Source organism: Bidens hawaiensis, unplaced genomic scaffold (genome assembly GCF_021521415.1).
Source record: "Bidens hawaiensis isolate Kalapana, Puna unplaced genomic scaffold, B.hawaiensis_p1.1 tig00001920_1, whole genome shotgun sequence".
Classification (NCBI taxonomy): Eukaryota; Viridiplantae; Streptophyta; class Magnoliopsida; order Asterales; family Asteraceae; genus Bidens; species Bidens hawaiensis.
This window is the reverse complement of record NW_027491107.1, coordinates 3,703,403-3,725,082: the sequence shown is the minus strand read 5'-3', so window position 1 is coordinate 3,725,082 and position 21,680 is coordinate 3,703,403. Positions and strand designations below refer to the sequence as shown.

Below are 21,680 nucleotides of genomic sequence, written 5' to 3'. Positions count from 1 at the left end.
TGATTTAATCAATCGCATTGATGTGTAGAAGCATTTAGATTCATCAATCAATTACGGAATTGCGGAAATAACGCACTCAATCCAGCTCTGATTAGGGTTCAAAATATTATGTTTAAATGTTCTGAAACATAACTGAATACCTTTAAACGTTCTGACCAAAAAAGAACATCTTTAAACGTTCTAATACATTCAACGAAGCACTGGGTGTTCAAAAACAAATGAACATCTTTAAACATTCTAATACGTTCTAAGAAGTTCAGGTTGTTTAGTTTAGAAGTTCTAAGACGTTCTGGGTGTTCAAAAAAATTTAGAAGTTCTGATAAAAAGTTTAGAAGTTCTGGCTGTTTAGAAGTTCTAAGAAGTTCTGGCTGTTCAGAAAGCTCTAGCTGTTTAGAAGTTCTAAGAAGTTCTGGTTATTCAGAACTTCTAAAACTAACAAAAAAAAAGAAATAAAATACATGTAAACATGAAATTGAACACTGAAATCACTTTATATAATCTCATAATCATCAAACAATCATCAATCGACTGTTAATTTGATCATTGATTCGACCATATGAACAAAATATGGAACGTCTGCAACTGGGTTTCTTCAAAAACTCAAAATTGATTTATTGAAACTTCAAATTGATGATTAATTGAACCAATTTCAAAGTTTAATTGATCAATTAGTTCAATAATTTCAATTTCAATTGGGCAATTTAATCAACTGACATCTGAGCAACGATCGATGGTTGTGTCGGAAGAAGATGGTGGTCACGAAGTTGAATGGTGGACGGAATCGTTGAACGGCGATGGTGAAGGTGGACGGAATCGACGGGAGAAGAGGTTGAAGGAGGCCAGCTCGCGTAATTTGGTTATTGAAGATGGACGCTCCAGACACTCGCATACCTATTGTACGATAATCGATTTTCGTATTCCATCCTTTACCTATATATATATATATATATATATATATATATATATATGTCTATATATATATATTATATATTATATCATTTAAATTTTGATATTGTTAATTTAAGTATTTAAACTTTTTACTAAACCTATAAAAATTTATAATTTTTTTATCACTTGATCAAGCCTAGGTATAACTGAATACCTAATTCGCTAAGATCGATAGCTCTGATACCAACCTGTCACACCCTGACTTAGGGCCTAGGTGTGTGACCAACATTTGGTACCGGTTTTGTAAATGTATCAGAGTTCAACGGAAGTCTTTAAAAAGTATATTTTTAAAATATTAATTTATTTATAAACTTTTATTTATAATAAAATATAATATATATATATATATATATATATATATATATTTTAAACATTAGTTTATTTGTACATCTTAATGAAACATTTTGATTTATCAGAAAACTTCTCGGATGATAAATATCCGAGTGGTTGATTTACAAACCTTGTTTTAATTCTATAAAACTTGTTTAAATATTATTATCAATATTTTATTTATTTAAAATCATGAGCCATCTCTATCTTGCGAACATCCATTTCATGAATGGCTCCAATTCTTGATACTGTAATTCCCCGAAATGTTAAAAAAAACACGGCAGCGATATGCTGGTGAATACGCTAACGCTAAAAATATTTTCTTTTACTTTGTTACCCCTCGAGGGTTACGCAAGCCTCGGCCCATCTTGGCTTTGGAATAACAAAGTTATAATACTATTTACAAACTCAAGTCTCTACCTAAGTACCCCAGCAAACACCGCAGTGTTCGACTTAGTTAAGTACCATTCGTATACACAAGGTCGTGCTCCCCGCAGGAAAGCGTACTACGACCAGGTGTGGTGCGATGCGCACACCGCGTACTACCACATATGTAAGGATCCAGACGAACGTACACGACAGCCTGAGGGATAGGCTTTTACTTTTGTTTATAAATGTTTTAGAGACACGTAGTCCCATGTAAACCTTTTTCATATAACACGTTTGACTCATTTTAAAACAAGTCGTAAATTTTGGGCGTATTCACCTTTTCGATTTGGATCGGCTTCAATACACCGTCCGAGGGTCTTTCCCGTTGCTACCTCGCACCTATAGTACGAGTATAACCTTTTTGGATCAGCTTCAATACACTGTCTGAGGGTCTTTCCCTCTTCTTTGTTATCTCGCACCTATAGTACGAGTATAACTTTTTGTTGTCGAATATACAATTCGGCTTAAGACCTCTAGTCTCTTTTGTAAAATCTTTACCTCGATTTTATTTCCTTTATGAGCCTTTAGTTCAAAACATCATTTCTTTATTTTAAACCTTTAGTTTAAAATATCATTTCTTTCTTTTCTTTTTCAAGTTAAAACTCTTTCTTTTAACTTATTTACTTTTCTTTTCTTTTACAAGATAAACCTCTAGTTTAACTTGTTTTCCTCTACGTTTCTTCTTCATTAAGAAACGTATCCTTTTATCACTTAAGAATAATAACTTAAATAATATTATTAACTATAACTATTTTCTACTTTATCTTTTCCTTTTTTCTTTTATAATGTTTGAACCTATAGTTCAAATCATACATACTTTATTCTCATATTCGGACCTTTAGTCAATCATGTTTTCTTTACGTTTACAAAACGTGTATATATATATATATATATATATATTCTTTTACTTATATTTCTATCTTTATTTATTAATAAAGATTATTTTACTTTTCTTTTATTTATTTTCTTTTATTATTATTATCTAAAATCTTTTTAAATAATAATTTCGCTGTATATATAACCAATAGTTATATTTATATATTTCTCTTTATATAATATCTTTGTTTTTCTTTTCTTTATTTTCGAGGTATTGACTATACCCTTGACTAGGGTCTAAGCCTTTATTATTTCATTAATATTTTATTCAGACATTATGCTTACCTTGTTTGGCTTTATTATTTTCTAAACTTACGGGCCGCACTTCGACGCTTGTACGTATATCGAGAATCTAGATCAACACCTCCTTGGCACGCAAACCGAGGCACGCCGGTCTTCAAGTTTCGTCGGCACGCACTTCAAGGCGGGTCGTCGGTTCAATGGCATGGATTACGAGGTAAAATGTCGGAGGTTTATGGTCACAGAAAACAAGGTGGTCGGTACACGTTTATCGAGGTGATTTTTAGAGAGGCTCGATGCCATTGTTATGGCTCGATGCCACGCTGTGACACATGGCATGACACGTGTCACATTGTCATGGCTTTATGCCACGTGGTGACACGTGGCATGACACGTGTCACCATCGCAGACCTCGTCATCGCGATACGCGATGACGTTTGGTCTAAGGCCGTCGCATATCGCGATAAGGCCTGGAGACAGATTTTTCATTTTTAAATTTTTAAGTTCAAAACTTTGACATTTTTGGTCCTTTATCTTTTTAAACTTGGTATTTTTTGACCCGTTATTTTCGTGATGTTACAACTAATATCTTTAAAATAAAATTTAATAATCATTCATGAATCACTCATGCTCTTGGAGACTAAAAATGGTACAAAGAAAATCTTGATATTTTATCCAAATCTTATTTCCTTGTGTGAATTTTGAAAAGATGCAATACTTGCTATGATCAAACTTTCTAGTCTTGGTAATTCTAAAACAAAATTGTTAAGCACGATTAATTAGGTTGTCATGCTAGTTAAAGAAATCATATGTTAAAGAAATGTGTAATTATAGTCTATTTCAATCAACTAAAGGCGATTGTGTGAATAAACTATAGTTCCCTAAAAGTTGTTGGGATTATTATTTGAGAAATCGAAGCTAATCATAATCTTTATATGTTTCACGAAAACTACTTGCTTGCTTAAATTGAAATTTTGTGGTAAACATGAAGTTATGCATGCTACTTTCTTAATTGTCATATGATAATTCACTTCGAAATAAGGGGTTATTTGTCACACCCGACCAAAGCGGCGGAACATGTCGGGGCGTAACGTATTGATCGGACGGTAGCTCAAAAGACACAAATTAAAAAGCGACAATAAATATTTACTTCATTAACATTAAAACAAGTATACAATTATCAAATCATATACAACATACATTTGTATTATTGACTAAATATCCTAAGGCTAAACAAATTGTCTTCGATCTTGATAACACAAAATACTTGAACATGTAGCATGTATAAAAATAGAGTTTTTATCACGAATATTGGTGAGAATACATAAGTTTAGGTTTATGTATATAGATAGATAGATAAAATCACAATTCATATTTAAATGATGAGCATTACAAATTTTATGAATACGTAAACAGTTAAATAGATGTGGACTCTTTCCCATTGATATAAAATCAACGTACTTGAGTAAATGTGTGATCATGCTAGATGAAGATGAGGCCAAACCACCAAACAATAAGATAAACACTTAAGCACATGGAGAATAATCATAGAGCATGCAATAATCACACATAAACATATATTGAATTGTGTTTTGAAAAGTTGTGGTTATAAAACTCGAATAGCACATATGGTATACATGTTACCCCCAAAATATAAAAGATGAAAAAGGGGTATGTAAACTCACCTTGAATTTGGTGGGTTGAAAGATTAAGATCTTAGTTAAGCATGTAAATCTCCTAGTGTGTAAGCCCTAAATAGAAGTAATAAGGATAGTTTTAGTTTGTGTTTGATGAATAATTAACTAAGGATTATAATGGTGTAATGATATGATAAATTGTACTTGAAAAAGAAAAAGAAAAAGAAAAAGAAAGATGAAAACAGAATTGGACAACTTGTTGTACCATAATAGATATATTATAATATACAAAACTGTTAAGACAACTTTTATTTAAAAAGTTTGGTCAGATTCAGACCCCGGATTAGCTAAAACAGACATTCTTCTAAAAGGGTGCATATCTGTGCACTGATTTTAATTTGACCATTATGGAGTCATACAAATGAATTTAGTCATAGGCTTTGGTCTTGCCCCATTTCAATTTGTTATGACAAAGTTATGGCTCAACCTTTGTTGGCTAAGAATTCTATCAATTCTTGAACATTGTAAATAACAATGTTTTTTATACTTTAGAATTGATTTTGATAAAGAAAAACTATGAATCATTTGTGGTATGATAAATACAATATATTTGGTCATGTATCATCAAACCCCTTATGCTTATTGAATTAAAATAAATTAAACAAAACAAAAACTCCAAGAATGTAAGAACTTGTTAAGGTGTGACCAATAAAGATCATCTTGCAACCTTAAGTTCTTTGTCTTCTCCACCACATACACCATGGTGTACCGATTAGGTGGGATCATAGACATGATTATATGATGGTTTTAGAACCATTATAAACAAAAAGAAAAATAAGACCGAATGAAGAATAAACACATAAAAATGATCAATAACAAAGAAAATATGAAGAACACAAATTAAAACCTTAATTGGAGAATTGTTTTAGGAAGAGAAAGAGATGAATGAGCAAAATAAATAAGAAATGAAGGGTATTTATAGTTGTGATTAAAAGGGGTTAAATAGGTAAGTCTTTGAGAGAAAATTGTGTTTGGAATATACTAGAAAGATGTTTTTCTATTAATAAAAGATGTCAAGTAAAATACATAGGATAAAAATTAATTTAAGACGGTCATAATTATTTTTGTTACATGATAAGTTATTTATCTTAACATACCCAGTTCAACATGTCAAATTAACGATTACACATGTAAACAATGAAATAAATATATATTCAAATATTTGCACATATGAACATAATGTTAATAACTTGAAGTCAATAGTTTATGATTCGGTGGCGGCGGTGGCGGTGGCGGCGGGTAGCAGTAGCAGTAGCAGTAGCAGTAGCAGTAGCAGTAGTAGCATAGATGATGAACAAAACTTTATTAAATTTGATCATGCGATTGCGCAAAGAACAAATTTTCGCAGAAAGTTTAGAAATTGACAGTTTTGTCCCCTAGACTTTGATTAAAGTATAAAATACATAAAATAAGGTTAGCTATCAAGTTAAGAAATTAAAAGAAGGTCCGAAAATTTAAACAGGTCAAGTTTTTGGGTTTGAAAAGTTAACGAATGCTACATTATTCTATCTTGTATTCTTAAAGCAAGTTCATTACATATTCTTACTATTAATCATCAAAGAAGAGTTAAGTGAATTCTTGATTAAAATGGTATACTTTGTATATTGATTCTATCATCCAAAGTTCATTTACTTGTTTTATTTTAATTTAAAAACAAAATTTAGTCTAAAACAACCTTTAAATGTTTTTTACTTTCGATTAATCTAATTACGAAGTTTCTTATTGAAATTATCACGTGTCCTTGGATCGATACTTAGTTTTACCAATACTATTTTACATATGTGATAGGTACACTTGCCTAATTGTGTGTGATTTAGTCTTAGTATAAATCATTTTTATAAATTTAAAAACCCGATCCCGTGTGAAAAACAATCAACTTTTATATATATCTCACATCACATCAATATTACATTATTATATAATTTTAATGATCTCAATTATGTCCATTTATATTGATGAGGGGTCGGAGTGGTCTCAGAGAGGGGTCCGGTGTCGCCCAGCCCCGACGGGAACACGGCCCCACCCTTGTTGGGCCCGACAAAACTAAACCCCGATAGGGGCATACGCGGCAAACTGTCTGATGTGGATTTTTTAAATCCTTTTTTTAATAACTAACCTTCAAACCCAAGTTGATGATGGTGCTAGATGGTCGTGGCTATAGTGATTGATGGGGGCGGAGCGATGGTGGAGTAGTGTTGGTGGTGATTGCTAGAGATGAAGTGTATGAAGAAGATGAAAATGGTGTTTTCTTAGGGTATTTTTTATATTAAGCGGACATTTTATTTTATAAGCCATATCATTTGGTGACATTTTTTATAAATGGCCATATTGTTTTCATTGATTTTTGTTTATGTTTTTAGATCTTAAATTCCCGAGCTCATTTAAGAAAAAAAAGGCAAGGAAAAGAAAATTTTCTTTTCATATCTTTTCTTTTGGTATCTCCTCTTTTGTTTCAACTTATTTTCCTTCCTAATCTTTTCAATTTAGAAAGATACAAATTCTTTTATTTTACTCATCATTTTCTCTTCTCTCCTCTCTTTTTCTTTCTTTAAATGAAACTCGAGAACACCTCTTTTCAATTTTCCTTCGTTTTCCTTTCTTAAATGAAACTCGGGAACACAGCATATTTTTCTCATCCCTCATTTTCCTTCCCTTTCCTCAGTTAAATGAAACTCGGGAACACAGTGTTAGAAGTAGAAAAAAGAAAACTAAATTAAATTTTGATTTTTTGCTGGAGTTTGGTGGCTCAGTGGCAACTTACCTCGTAGTAACCATAGCTAAACTTGAACTTGATTTGAGTGGCAATTTCGATTAATTAGTAACTAGAACTCCTTAGTAGTAATCGATCTTCTTTAGTAACACATCAGTTGTAGGCCTGTTGTGACACGATACTAAGTCCCCCTCTTAGCTATGGCAACTTGTTTCCCAATGAGAATTCATACTCTTTCCAAAACTATGATCTCTGGTTAATTTCTATAAGGACAAAACAACCAAGGAATACCTTATATAGATCTAGTAGGAATTTGATCCATGATCACATGCATGCCAACCTAAAACATTAACTTAACCAGGAATAAACTTATTCCACATTGTAGAGGCATCATCCCCACTCAAAATCCAAGACTGTCATGCAGAGCAGATGGCAGTGAGAAACCATATATTTAGTCGAGAGAGCACGTAAACATTGTTGTTTCAAATTAAAAATCAATCAACAATTTTTATCAACTTTCATATTACACAGGCCAATTACCCTCCTCCAATCCCACATTTTTACAATGAATCGATTTAATAACTTTAGCCTAAAGATCATGATCATTCGTTATCATGAATTTAAACCCAACACATACAGAGGAATCAATTGGACAAGCACTGCAAGTAAGGAAAACAGTTGATGCTCATTAGGTTTTTATAAGTAACACGAAATGCAAAAAGACGTGTTGCTAAAATAGACCGGAACCAAAGAGAAATAATAGATAAAGCACGCGTAAAATGTCAAATTACAGCTGAACAATAGTCAACACCGGTTCCATACAAGTTCTAAACTTTGAATACTCACTTGATTATTACCACAAGTATTCATCAACATAGCTAATAAAATAACTAACCGAGGTCGTCAATACCACACGATACAGGACCAAAAGGTGTGATAAACAGCCCGTCAAATAGTTGAGTTTTCAGTCAAAAGTCAAAACGACCCCATTGACGGAGGAAGACCAGAAAGGTCTCTGTTGACTTTTTCACCCGGGTTTTGACCAAAGGACTCAACCTCGTGCTTCCCGAGCTGTTGCACATCCTCAGGAGAAAGTATCTTGATATACCAGATACTATTTACAAATGCCCTGCATAAACAATACACGGTCAGACTGACGAAAATACATTTACTGAAATGGCAAGTTAAACTTACTCCCAAGGGTCGTCTCCAAGGAGAAGAACGTCATTCTCCCTGTCAACGAATACAAGCTGCCAGCCTGATCTTTGCGGGTCTTCAAGCAGACCCTCGATCCCGAACATCTGACCGAGTTCACGTCTCAGCTCATGGTAGCTGTTGAACCGGCTGATGTCTAGTGACCTCCCAACACATCCTGATTTGTATACCTGCAACCAAACACACACATACAAGTGTCACTTTGTTGACCCAAGATTGACTTTAGCTTAAACTTCATTTTTATGACCGGCTCACTAAAAACTGCACGCACCTTCACAAACGTTCGGTTATGGTTCGGCTGCAACAACTCAGAACTCTCTTGCATGTACCCACCAAACGAAGAAGGTATCGTGGACAAACCAGTTTCGATTGTCGGAAGCAGAAGCCCAGATGAGTCAATATTAATACTATTAAACATCCCATGATTTTGAGCTTCCAAACTTGAAGATTCTTGCTCAACCGATGGTGAACTTGAAGCCGTGTTTACTTGTGGTTGACCAAACTTCAACACCCACGATTGCTGATTTGATTGATGCTCAGAAAAGTGACCAGTTCTTGCAAAACCCGACAGGTTACTAGTCCCTTCTGAGCATAATGCTGATCCCAACATGTTCTGCATAGTAGGGGTAATATTGGAAGAAAATTTAAGACTCGGGTCAATGAAATCAATCTTTGGAAAAGCTTGGTGCTGGGTTTGCATTAGGTAAGGCTCGGGATATGAGCTTTGAGTGTGTTGTTGACTTTCTTGGGTGTTGACTTGTAGCTGCATTGACCTCTGGAAACTGTCAGGTGGTTGGGTTTGACTTTGATTTTGACTTTGACCAAACAGGTGTGAAGTTGACTGAGTGCCCGGATGCTGAAGATGTTGAAGGCGTTGTTGAAACTGCAACAATTGTTGTTTCAAAGCATCTGCAGTTCCAATATTTTGCACGCCGGGTACAAGGTATGGTTGGTTAACGTTAGTTTGGAGAAATGACGGATCTACCCTTTGATGCATCCATGGAAGCATGCTTCCACTTGATTGAAAGTTTAGAGAATGGAGCGCTTGCTCGGGGGTTTCGCCTCTCAACCATGCCATTCCATTAACCGTATCGTCTCGGTTTTCTGAAAGCATAAATAATTTTGATTTAAGTATTGAAAATGAACGTGAAAGAAAGAATTTTTAGTAAGAATAATACCTTGAAAAGATGAAGCTCCTGGATACCAAGGTCGTTTTAACCGAAGGGGGAACAAAGATGGATACATAGGAAACGTTGTCAAAGGTTCAATTTCCCATAATGATACACGTGGTTGTCTCTCACCCGCGGTTGATTCATCCCACCCAACCTACAGAATATAATAATAATAATAACAACAACAACAATCAAATATATCATGTAGAAATATCTCAAATGATCTACTATTATGGAGCTGATCTAAAAGTTGGCAGACTCATATTTGGATCTACCGAAAAGAGGCAAGTGGGCTAGTAAAGGGCCCAACTTAGTTATGGGCCCGTTTAAAGTTGGGCCATTATTAAGGACCAAATTTAAGTTGGGCCATTTTCTAGCCCACTTGGTCCAAATATGAGTCTATCAACTTCTGAATCAGCTCCACATCATACAACTACAACTAGGGGTGTGCATGAAACCAAAATAATCGGCCCTTGACCAAAATAGCCAACGTAACCAGACCCAGCATAATACAGCAGTTTGATTAAATTCTTTTTTCAGAAACTGAACTTTCGGTTCGGTTTCGGTTTTGTGTGTATGAAAACCGTAAAAACCAAACCAACTTTTTTAATAGAACCGATCCTGTAAAAACCAAATAAATGACTTCTGTTATTGAATTTAGTGATTATAACTTTTTTTATTTTGAATGGTAAGTATTAAGTAATTTATAAAAACTTAATAAATATGTAACCTAAAACTTTAGGCCCATATGTGTAATAATTAATTAATCATTAATCAACAAAAACTTTTACGCACACACTGACCGAACTAATCATTTTGGGCCAAACCTTTTTGACCCAAAAATTTCAAGCCGAAATGTAAACCGAAAATACTGATATGATTTAAAACCTGATATAGCGATTTAAGATGGTTTACCTTAACCGAACGCCAATGAGAATTAGGCCAACGAGCAGGATCAAGGTCACCAATGCCAGTAATTGTCCCCATGTATCTAAATGTACATGTACATTACTATCAAACACTAACTTATTCTTTTAATCAATTATTAAATTATTATCAGCTACTAATACCTGCGGACACTTGACTCTTCAGTTTCAAACAACATACGGAGACGCATCCCGACTGAAACCCGTGTGTGATACACAGCTTTGACATATTTTGAAAGTGGAATGACAAACTCAGATGGACTAGCCCTGAATGCAGCAGTTAAATTTGTATGAAAAAGCTAAAAAACATAAATAATAATGTAAATATTGTATCTTTGAATTGCTACCTTGGATTATAGAATATTGTGAAACAACTATTGGTAGCAGCTGCGTGAGCCGCAGCAGCAAGAAGGCCGATATGCATACTATCACTTGATAGAACGGATGATGGCATCACGGTTTGGGAACGATTTGCGCGTCGGATTCCTAGAAGTAGCTGATTTTTCTCATTCCTAATTATGATTAAAAAAACTATATCATTACAATAACAATCTACACCTTTGAGTCAAATGATATAGTAGGTTGCATGTAAGGCAGTTCAAAAGGCTCGCGGCTCGCTCGAAATCGGCTCAGCTTGGTTTCTAAACAAGCGAGCCCGAGCCAAGGTAAGCTGGCTTGTTGACTCGTTTAAACCCAAAGCCCAAATTTTTAATATATATAAATATATATATATAAATTATAACCCAAATTTTGTTATATAGATTACAAATTTTGTAGTCTAGAATTCTGCACGATGTGTACATTAAATTATTATTCTATATATATATAGGATTGGGATCATGTGAGAACCATTTTAAAATTGAGAACTTTGAGAACCATTTTGGACCACAAAAAAACTCTTTTTAAGAAAAACAAAAAAAAATTATAAAACAAAAAAAACGCGAAAATAAAAAAGTAAAAAAACCAAAAAAATTATCTCACCCCGGTTTCATAAAATTTTATCAGTTTAGCAAAATTATACATATATGTAATACTTGTTTTTTTAATTTTATACATATTATTTATACACATGTACAATTAAGATAAATGATAATGTACATATGTGTACATCATGTAAATCGAGATTAAATAAAAATATGCATAAGTGTGTAATTAGTTTTTTTTTTATGAAACCGAGATCAAAAATAAATTTTTTTGGTTTTTTTACTTTTTTAAAATTTTCGTTTTTTTTCATTTTATAATTTTTTTTAATATTTTTAAGAGGTTTTTTTTGTGGCCCAAAATGGTTCTCAAAGTTCTCTTAGGATCCTCACCCTATATATATATACACACACACACACATATCAATTTGTAAACATTACAAAATTAAAAAAGTTATAAACATAAACGAACTGGCTCGAGGTTTTGAAGAGCCAAGTGTGCAACATTTCAGCTCGTTGAGATAAACAAGCCAAGCCTGAGGCTACACTACCTTCACTCGGCTCGTAGGTCTGTAAATGAACTGAACGTTCAATGAACTGTTCGGTGGGATTGTGGGAAACTCGTTTATGTTCTTTTATTTAAAACGAAAATTTTGGTTCATTTAGTTAAATGAATGAAATGAACACATGTCTTGTTCGTTCATTTATGTTTGTGAATGTTCTTCATTTATGTCCATTCGTTTACGTTCACTTATGTTCATAAGTTTACGTTTGTTTAGTCTTAATAATTTTTAGGCTCGACATATTTTTTTTCAAATTTACTTTTAATTAGCTTAGTTATGTCCTTTGGTTAACGTTTGGGAAATGTTAGTTTATACTGTTAACCAAAGAATACGAACATGCTTCATTCATGTTCGTTTGGTTCACTTACAGGCCTATCGGTTCGGCTTCACTTACAGCCCTAGTAACATGACATTGGTTGACTTCCAACCGATTTGACCCGTTTGAGATAAAACACAACCCTAATTCACCCGTTTAACAGATCCAAAGTGTGCCACCTCTACAACTAACTAATTACTTTCATCATCATATATTGAATTAAAAACTTACCAAATAAATAGAACAGAATCGCCTGCAACAAGTCGTTTTGCACTAACGAACACGCTCCACCCGGTAGTAAGAAGATGGCGTTTGGGCTGCCCTGCATGTGAAGAAAAAAGCATGTAACAGATCTTTATATAATACTAATACTGCTCATTTACCTTTACTAAAGAGAACTACCAAGAAACAATAAAGATTCAATTTAAATAATTCATCCAATAATTTATTACATACCCCGAAAAATGTGCCTGAACTTCCATTCAACATCATGGAGATCCCTTGCAATAAGTTCTTGTGCAGGTGGCTGCTGAGAGAAATCCTGAAAACACCAAACAATAAAAACAATGTTTGATCATTAAAATATTGTTAGGTAAAAGTGAAAAGGGTCAAGCGGGTTAAATTTTGCTAGAAGGTTATGTTTAATGTATACTACTTAAACCGTTTTATTCAAAGATTGAACTATTATTGTCTTTATAACCATCACTAAAGCATTCATTATTTTAAATAACATAAACGTGGGTTGATTTGGGCTGAGTTTTGGTTCAAACAAGATGAGCAAATCGAAAAAAATATTAGCTAAAAGTGGAACGGGTCAAATGGGTCAATTTTGCCAGAAGTTTATTTTAAATGCATACTGCTTACTACCTATATCATTCTATTCAAAAGTTGAACCATTATTGTCTTTTTAACCATCATTAAAACCTTCATTATTATACTAAAAAAAATGTCTGGGTTAAATTTTAATTCTATCTAATCATACTAAACCCTTCATTATTTTTAATTCTTTTAAAAATGGGTTGATTTGGTTGAGTTTTAGTACTTCCAGCCGAACAAATTGAGCAAGGGATTAGCTAAAAGTGATGGGTTAAATCTTGCCAGAAGTTTATTTTGACGTATACTATCCACATCATGTTACTCAAAAGACTGAATTATTATTATTATTATTATTATTATTATTATTATTATTATTATTTTATCATAACTTTAGCCTCCATAATAAAAAAAACAAAAAAATGGAAGAAAAAACGTTAGCAGGTCAAACTAGCCTGACTCAACCTTTGTTGACCCGTAACTAAAAATGACAATTTTGACCCGTTACCCAACACATCTTGCCACCTGCAAATAGATACATGTACAAACATAGGACAGAACCAACATTACCAGTGGTGGGAAAACTTTCTCAGCAGCGCGTCGAGGAACTGAGAAGCCACCATGTGTACTCGTGTCACTAGCCGTTAACGTCTTGCAAAAATAATTCGTCGGTTGCCTACTGGGTATACCCAACTCAACTGGTAAAAACATATCCTTTTGCTCTTGCTAACAATTTTATGACACAAAAAACAAAACCCTCATAATTCAACACCAAAAAAATCCACAACTCCATCTCTGAGCAAACGCTTACCGGGGTCAACGGCTGCAATGTCATTTGAGCATAGACTTCATCCGTCTCGACATCCGCCTAAGATTGCAACAATAATAATGACTCAAATAGAAAATGGATAATATAACTCAATAATAGGAACTTACATGCATTGTGAGATTATGAAGCTGGCAGATTAATTGAGGAGGCAGGGTCGGGTAATAAGGAATTTGAGAATCGATTTCTTTATTAGTTGTTGCAGCAACCTGAGATCATCATCAAAATAGAATACATAATAATATTGTTGTAACAACAATAATAAGAATAAGATGTATAATAATAATAATAATAAAGGATGAATAAGAACCTGGTCACTATGACCCTGAGGGAAATAGATGACACGACCGCCTACAGTGGGTAAGGAAGCAAGCGGGCCAGCGCAAGCGTGCCATAGCTCTGAATTCAAGCATTTCTTTTCGCCTAACAAGGAATTACTAATTACTGAAACTATACGCAAGTGAAAATGAGCTAGGGGGGTTATAATAATACCTTCGTGAAGGTTGTGGTGAGGAGAAGGTGATGCTGAAAGCTTCATAATATTGGTACGGAAATATGTTATTTGTTGTTAATTATTAATAAGAATTAAAGAATAGTCAGTGAGGTTTGGAAGTAGTAACTACTGGTACACATTATTATTATTATTATTATTATTATTATTATCCGGCAGCAGAAGGTTTCCTCCGCCGTAATAAACCCTAACCTAACCTAGTTCAGAAAACCAGTGAGCAAAAACTTCCATGGAAAAAAGTGAGTGAGAGAGATCGTAATTGGAGAAGGAAAAGAAAGGAAAGGGACGGAAGAGAGGACTTATATATATATTGTGAAGATGAAGAAAGGGGGTGATAATAATAATAATAATAATAATAATAATAATAATGAATGAATGGGATTATGATTCGTACCTGAAGATGAAGACCGTTGATTTAAAGGAGATAGATACACAGGACAGAGAGAGAGAGAGCATGTGCCACCATCCTTCACTGGTCCTTGTCACTGTACGGACCCCAAATTATTATTATTTTATTATTATTATTATTTAGGTTGTTTAAGGGGTTTTAAAGCCCCTCAATGTCATCATCACGGACGAAATGAGGCTTTAAAATCTTTTCCTATAAGGCTGTTCTCTATGGTGTGGGGCATCAAAGCCCCTCCAACGTGTAACGCCAATGCCATGTGAGCACTGAGGGCATCGAAGCCCTTCTTCATAACATCCTGTTGTAGTTTAAAGTCCATTTGACGTATATGCACCTACACAACGCACCTACACATAAGAAATGGAGTGAAATTGGGGATTAATAGAGTTACACCTTCACTTCTCGCACTTCTCGCTGTAAAAAAATTTCTGAAATGATCCAATACATATATACACACACACACATGTATGTGTGTATAAGAGGGAGACAAACACATGGCCCCACCACCACTTCCTTAGGCGCCCATCCTTAGGCGCATATCACACATTTGTGATATGCGTAGCAGATTATACTGTAGACCTTCAAAATGAAACACATTATCAAATAAAACCTTTCCATTTGTTAAAATTCCGTTTCCAACAATCTTTCCTCCATTTTCATCACTTCCAAATGCCATAGTACGTTCAAAATTTTCTTTATAATTAACAAAGGACTTCTTGTCATAAGTCATGTGCCTAAAACATCCACTATCCATGTACCATATGCCATTAAGTGGCATCACACATTTGTGATGCGCCCATCGTTGTGAAGCCCCCCCCCCCCCAAAAAAAAGCGCCCCTTTGCGGTGTGCAAGGGCATCGAAGCCCCATTGGAACCCTTAATGGTGCCCTTAGTGTGTGTTATAACGTCTCGTTGTGGATTAAAGTCTCTTTACCGTCTCAATATATATATACATATATATGTATATGAGAGAGAGTGAAAAGAATGAGGGCCCACAAAAATCACTCAAAGACCCCCCCCCCCTCCTAGCTCCCCTCGGCAGTGTGCAAGGGCTTCCGTGCCCCATAGCGTGAAGTCTTATGGCTTTTGGGTGATATCAGATTGAGTCCCCTCGATTATCTTCGTACAAGAATCCGTTTGAAAAACTTTTATGCCCTTTAAAGATCCAAAATCAAACCTTTTGTACACCATGATGCTCACAATGCCCAAGATTTGAAATCGTGGCCTAAACAGATTGGCTTCATTTCCATTCTTTATGGTGAATTAAGTCTTCGAGTTTCATTTGCGATGACAGTGGTGGTTCATTGTAACCGAAGGTTGAAACTGACTCTAAAATCATACCGAAGTTGAACCATAAAAACAATAATAACTAGACTGATCCCATTATATCATTTAGATATGGAGTTTAGTACACATAAACATGATGAACATAGCACTCGCTGTAAATATGATTACTATATAGGTATGCTATATGACAAAACGACGCATCCATACAAGGGTCCCAAGAAGTAAAGTCTTATGAGCTTTCATCCGTCTTTTCTCATGCATCCATCGGATATTGGTTGAATTGGGTTTCATTATCATGGAAGATGAAGCCACCATATTCTCATTGGTTGTAATATGTGGTATGTGTCTTTCGCGTAGCCTTCTCGAATATGGCATCCTCATAGTTCTTGTTATCATAGGCTCTTAGTGGTAATCATAATCCTCAAATAGATTGAACTGAACTGATTGTTCAAGGTATCAAATTCTATGTTGGAGGACTTGAATTATCTGATAATAACATAAATATATGTTTAATAATCCACAGTAATGTTATAAAAGACATTTTACATTATGTTGACATTATTTAGCCCTTTCTTTGTGTTTGAACATATATAAAGGTGGTGTATGAATATGTTTGCATAAATAACTATGAGTTGGTGTTTGAATATGTTGATCATAAGTTTATGTCGCATATAATTAACTACAGTTTTATATGGCATATTAACCACACTTGTCAATATAAGGATAGGGTTTAGAGCATACAATAGTGAAATATGATAAACTAAAACAACCGATCGTTGTGTTAAAGATAAATTTAAAAAGTATGAGTGTATGGCACGAGTTGAAGGTGAATTTAAAAAGTATGCCACGCGAAAAAACTGGGACACTTGTAGTTTTTGTAGCGAATATCATGACCATAAAGGATGATATGTAACACATAACTATAGAGGTATATCACAATGGAAAATTGACCGCTTTCTATTTCCTTATAAAATTCTCTCCCCCTTTTCAAATACTTTTTGGAAGTTTATACTTTGAAACTAAAAATGGATTAAAAAATAAGTTTTTCAAAAATTTTAAATGAAAGTACTTAATTTCTTTACTGGACAACGTTGTTTATTAAAGGTTGGTTTTAGTGTGTTACTTTAAAATCCAACCTTACATGATTATTGCAAAATAAATAAATAAATAAATAACAAAAAAAATCTAGATAATACTTTGACATAAAGAAAATAATGATAAAAAAGGAAATTAAATGGATCGTGTTTATGGTTATTTTACTTATTTAATTTAAGGGTAAATGTGTTTTGTCCTTCCTATAATTTGTCTAAATTTATGATTTTAGTCCAACAATTTCAAATTTATGATTTTCGTTCTTATGGTTTCATTTCACTTGTAATTAAACTCGATTTCATTTAACCCGTTAAGTCTGGTCGTTAAACCCATCAGCATACCCCTCAGCCCTCAGGTGAGGTCTCCCAAAGTAAACCCCGACCCTAATTCGCAAGCCCCTCACGTGAGCGACTAGGGTGTATTTGGCAAAAAGGAAGAAAATTGTCCCTCACTTGAGGGCCACACCTATGAGTTTAATGACCAGACTTAACGAGGTTAGTGAGGTCGGGTTTAATTGCAAATGAAATGAAACCATAAGGACGAAAAATCACAATTTTAAAATTATTGAACTAAAACCATAAATTTGACAAATCATATAGACGAAAACGGTGGTTCACTCTTAATTTAACGGTTAAAAGTATAACAAATCATGAATAAACAAATCATGAATGATAGACAACGAGTACGAGGATGAAATTAAATGTTGGATTATTGGAGAACAATGTTGTTCCGTTAGGAAAAATAATTAATACTATTCAGCATGGGTTTTAGTGTTTTACTTTTATTAGACAAAACTTGAGGAAATAAATTTCTTATGTTGCTCAAAAGGATCTACACAATCATGCTTCCAATAATTAATCTCTTGACACCACTCTCAGGACATGAAATATATTAATAACTTCTCCCAATATAGACGTCTGATACGTTTAAATATCACATTAGCAGGACGTTAGCGTTATAACGTTTGTCCTTGGTGATGCCTAAATTTATGGATAAATAAAAATGAGAAGTTGGTTTCCTATCTTTTTTATTATACAAAAATGGTGATATTATTTTTTTAACTTTAAACTCACTAGCTAAATATATTGTACTATTTTAATAATACAAAATAACAAAATATATTGCTATATATAAAAATAAGTTGGTAATGAAGAGATTCTTAGATATTAGGAAATTGTATCCCACCTCCACTTAATTGTGCATGTCCTTGTCATTCATACATATCAACTTTAATTCCTTTGAACCGTCCGTCCGGACTAGTGGCCGGCTCCGTCCGCTTCGTTCGTCCGGACTAGTGGTCGGCTCGGACTACCTTTAGCTACTAGGAGCCGCGTACGGGGTACCCGGCGTTACTTAGTTGGCCGTTCAAAAAAAAAAAAATTCCTTTGAACCACATATCGATGAAATTTTCCTCAATTTTATTATACCTATATTCATTTTCATCCACAATGAATTTTAATTTATTTAGTTTGAAGTGAGTAATATCATATATCAACTTTCAAATAACAATTAAATCTAGCTATCTATTTCCTCAATTCATGGATCAATGTTGATAACTTGTACTGTGATGCATTCTTCAATCTGATCATGAACTAACATGATGCGGTATGTTTGTATAATGATTTTAAAAGCTAAGTCTTTCTATGTTGAGGAAGTAATTTTAATTTTTAATCTTATTAACATTTTTGTACAACGTCACATTAAAATGACAGAGAAGATCACAATGTTTCCCTTGGTACAAGATGGAAATAATCAACACTAGTATGTCACCTTGAAGGAAGTAATCAATACAAGTATTTGTGAGTGGATTTTTTTACACGATAAACGTATTTTGTTTCTTTTGATCTTGATAATTTAGTTTGAAGGTTTTATGAAATTACAAAAGGTATTCCTATAATGGATATTTTGAGTGCAAAGGCGAGTTAAATTGTTAGGAAATAATTTTGTTTAAATAGACGTGTGAGAAAAATATATTTTAACTTTCAAATGTTCGGATGGTCTGATCCATGTTCGAATCTCGCATCGACTATGCCATCTTTGTTATAATTTTCTCTCGCGGATTTTTATTTGTTACAACAAACCAAAATATTTTAAGGCTTATTTCAAGAGTTAATTATTCGGTTTGTCCTAGTGATTTCTCAAAAATAACATAATTGAGTACTAAAGTTTTAAAGTAACAGGTTTGGGTTCTACGTTTTATTTATTGTAACACCCTTAGGTACTAATACTAACGATCGTCAAAACTGATCGTCAAAACTTAACTAGGACGCCCTTCACATGCATAAAACATGATGGTATTTTCATCACTTTCAAATTAGATGCCCTCTCTATCGCCTATCTTCTCACCTACCTAACACGTGAGGTTATTTTCATCACTTTCAAATAAGATGCCCCTCTCTGTTGCCTATGTCGCACACCACGCCACATTGCAACCCTCTCTTTCACCTGACCTCGATCACACATATATATATATATATATATATATATATATAACCGAGAACCATTCTCCACTCTCTGGAAGTCTGGCCACCCCCAAACTCCATAATGAAAATTTTAATTTTTCATTAATGCTTGACCCTCAATTACCCAGTAAAAACAACTCTGATGAATTATGTCAACAAGATTATACCAAATGTAAAACGATTCATAGACCAATTCATGAAAAAATAACCATTGGTTGAAAACCATAGGGTAGAAATACAACGAGTTCGTAAAAATCTACTATGTATCATCGTGCATATGTCAACAATGTGATGATATACTCTCATACGCATTTGGATTACTAGCTAGTATTTCCTCGAGTTTTTATTAAATTTTATCAAGACTTTCATATATATAACTAACAACCACATTCACCTTAAAAATTATAAACCAAAATTTTGCCTCAACAAAGTTGACAAGTTACTCCCCTTAATCCTCTCTATTCATAGCTAAGCTTTCGAGGATTTACATTAACACGATCCGTTTAAGACTAAAAATTATTTTATTTTAATTTATTGGGTATTAGTACTCTAAAATTACAAGTTTAAATATATATAAAATAGCTATATTTAAAATTGTGAAACTTAATAGTCATTTCTTTTGGTTTTTTAAATATTAACTTAAAGCACTTTCAACTTGTGAACATGCTAGGTCTACTAAATGTGTTTACCCAAGCCTATATTTGTAGAATGAAAATAACTCCTTGATTTTCGTTATGGTGATACAAAGTCACACCCTAACAACACATGATCAAAGAGAAATTCGTGCATGCATTGATGAAAAAAGAAAACAATTATTTTTTCTATTTTTAACTTTCTATATATTTTTTTTAATAGTCAAATTTGAATAAATTATGAGATTTTCTTTATTGTTTCGTTAATCATTGCATAGTTTTTTTCCCACATGATGTGTGTGAGTGTGTGTTTTTTCTAAATTTTATCTTTTTATATTAATTCCTTTAGTGTAAATTATATCTTTATTTTTATATCAGAAAATGCACTTTTCGTCAATAACTTCAATAATTGTACTAATCATCCTTTATTTCGGATTTTCTTTCTTACGACTAACTAATGTTAAAATTGTAGATAATTTTCTGTGAATGATGTATTTTAATACTATCTGTTAAATCTTTTGTGGTCTCATACATGTTTTATTCTTTTTATTTACTATTTTTTTTTTCATATCCACTCACTTAAAATTTAGAATACAACTGAAGTAGAATTATTTTTGTATAATTTAAAATACATATGATACAATTTATGTAAGTTAAATGTAAACATTTAGTTAACTGCAAAATAAATCAGAATAAAAATTTAAATAGCTTAATAGCATATATTTGCTCTAGATAAATTGATTTACAAGACGTTAATCATGTTCCCCACACCATGGTGTGGTGACAAAGATGGTAAACCTTTATAGAATGGAACTTAGGAGTTTGATTCTCACTTGGATGGTTGTAAATAATAATTTGCATGTTCAAAAAAAAATCATGTTATTTTAAATATCGTGCAGGTGTACTATTTTAATAGTATAGTAGTATTAAATGGTATATATATTACAAGATATACTTTCTCTGTATTTCTTCTTTGTGTTGTTTCTCTATTTGCAAATAGACAAATAAAATTAATTTTTTTTTAGTTTTCAAATTAAAAGGTTATGACTTGATATTTGTGTCAACTAGAAAACTAAATTCTTCTGTAAAGCATATGAAGTTGAAGAACCGTATAGTACGTGGAGTGAAAATATACAAATTCTAAGGGGGGGGGGGGTGTTCGTTATTATGACGCATTGATTAAAGTGGATATTGAGTTGATGTCGAGTATTACGACAAGCACCTACAATCACAATCTAAATGGCGTGGCTAGTCGGAAGATGACACGAGTTGTGGCTCAAATGTAACAACTTAGAAGTTTGAATATCTC

The 21,680-nt window shown here is 33.3% G+C and overlaps 1 protein-coding gene across 1 annotated transcript; it reads right to left on the bottom strand.

Annotated features, from left to right (window-relative positions):
* Positions 1–8,036: 8,036 nt before the first annotated feature.
* LOC143599882 (auxin response factor 8-like) lies at positions 8,037–14,907 on the bottom strand. The gene is made up of 14 exons (XM_077077727.1): positions 14,887–14,907; positions 14,292–14,404; positions 14,092–14,190; positions 13,967–14,023; positions 13,726–13,881; positions 12,799–12,883; positions 12,574–12,664; positions 10,891–11,055; positions 10,688–10,810; positions 10,533–10,608; positions 9,624–9,771; positions 8,717–9,549; positions 8,425–8,615; positions 8,037–8,359 (listed from the first exon to the last, which is right to left on the bottom strand). Exons 3-14 carry the CDS (start codon positions 14,095–14,097, stop codon positions 8,206–8,208), a joined length of 2,085 nt encoding a protein of 694 aa, XP_076933842.1. The 5' UTR covers positions 14,098–14,190; positions 14,292–14,404; positions 14,887–14,907; the 3' UTR covers positions 8,037–8,205.
* Between the last annotated feature and the right edge of the window lie 6,773 nt (positions 14,908–21,680).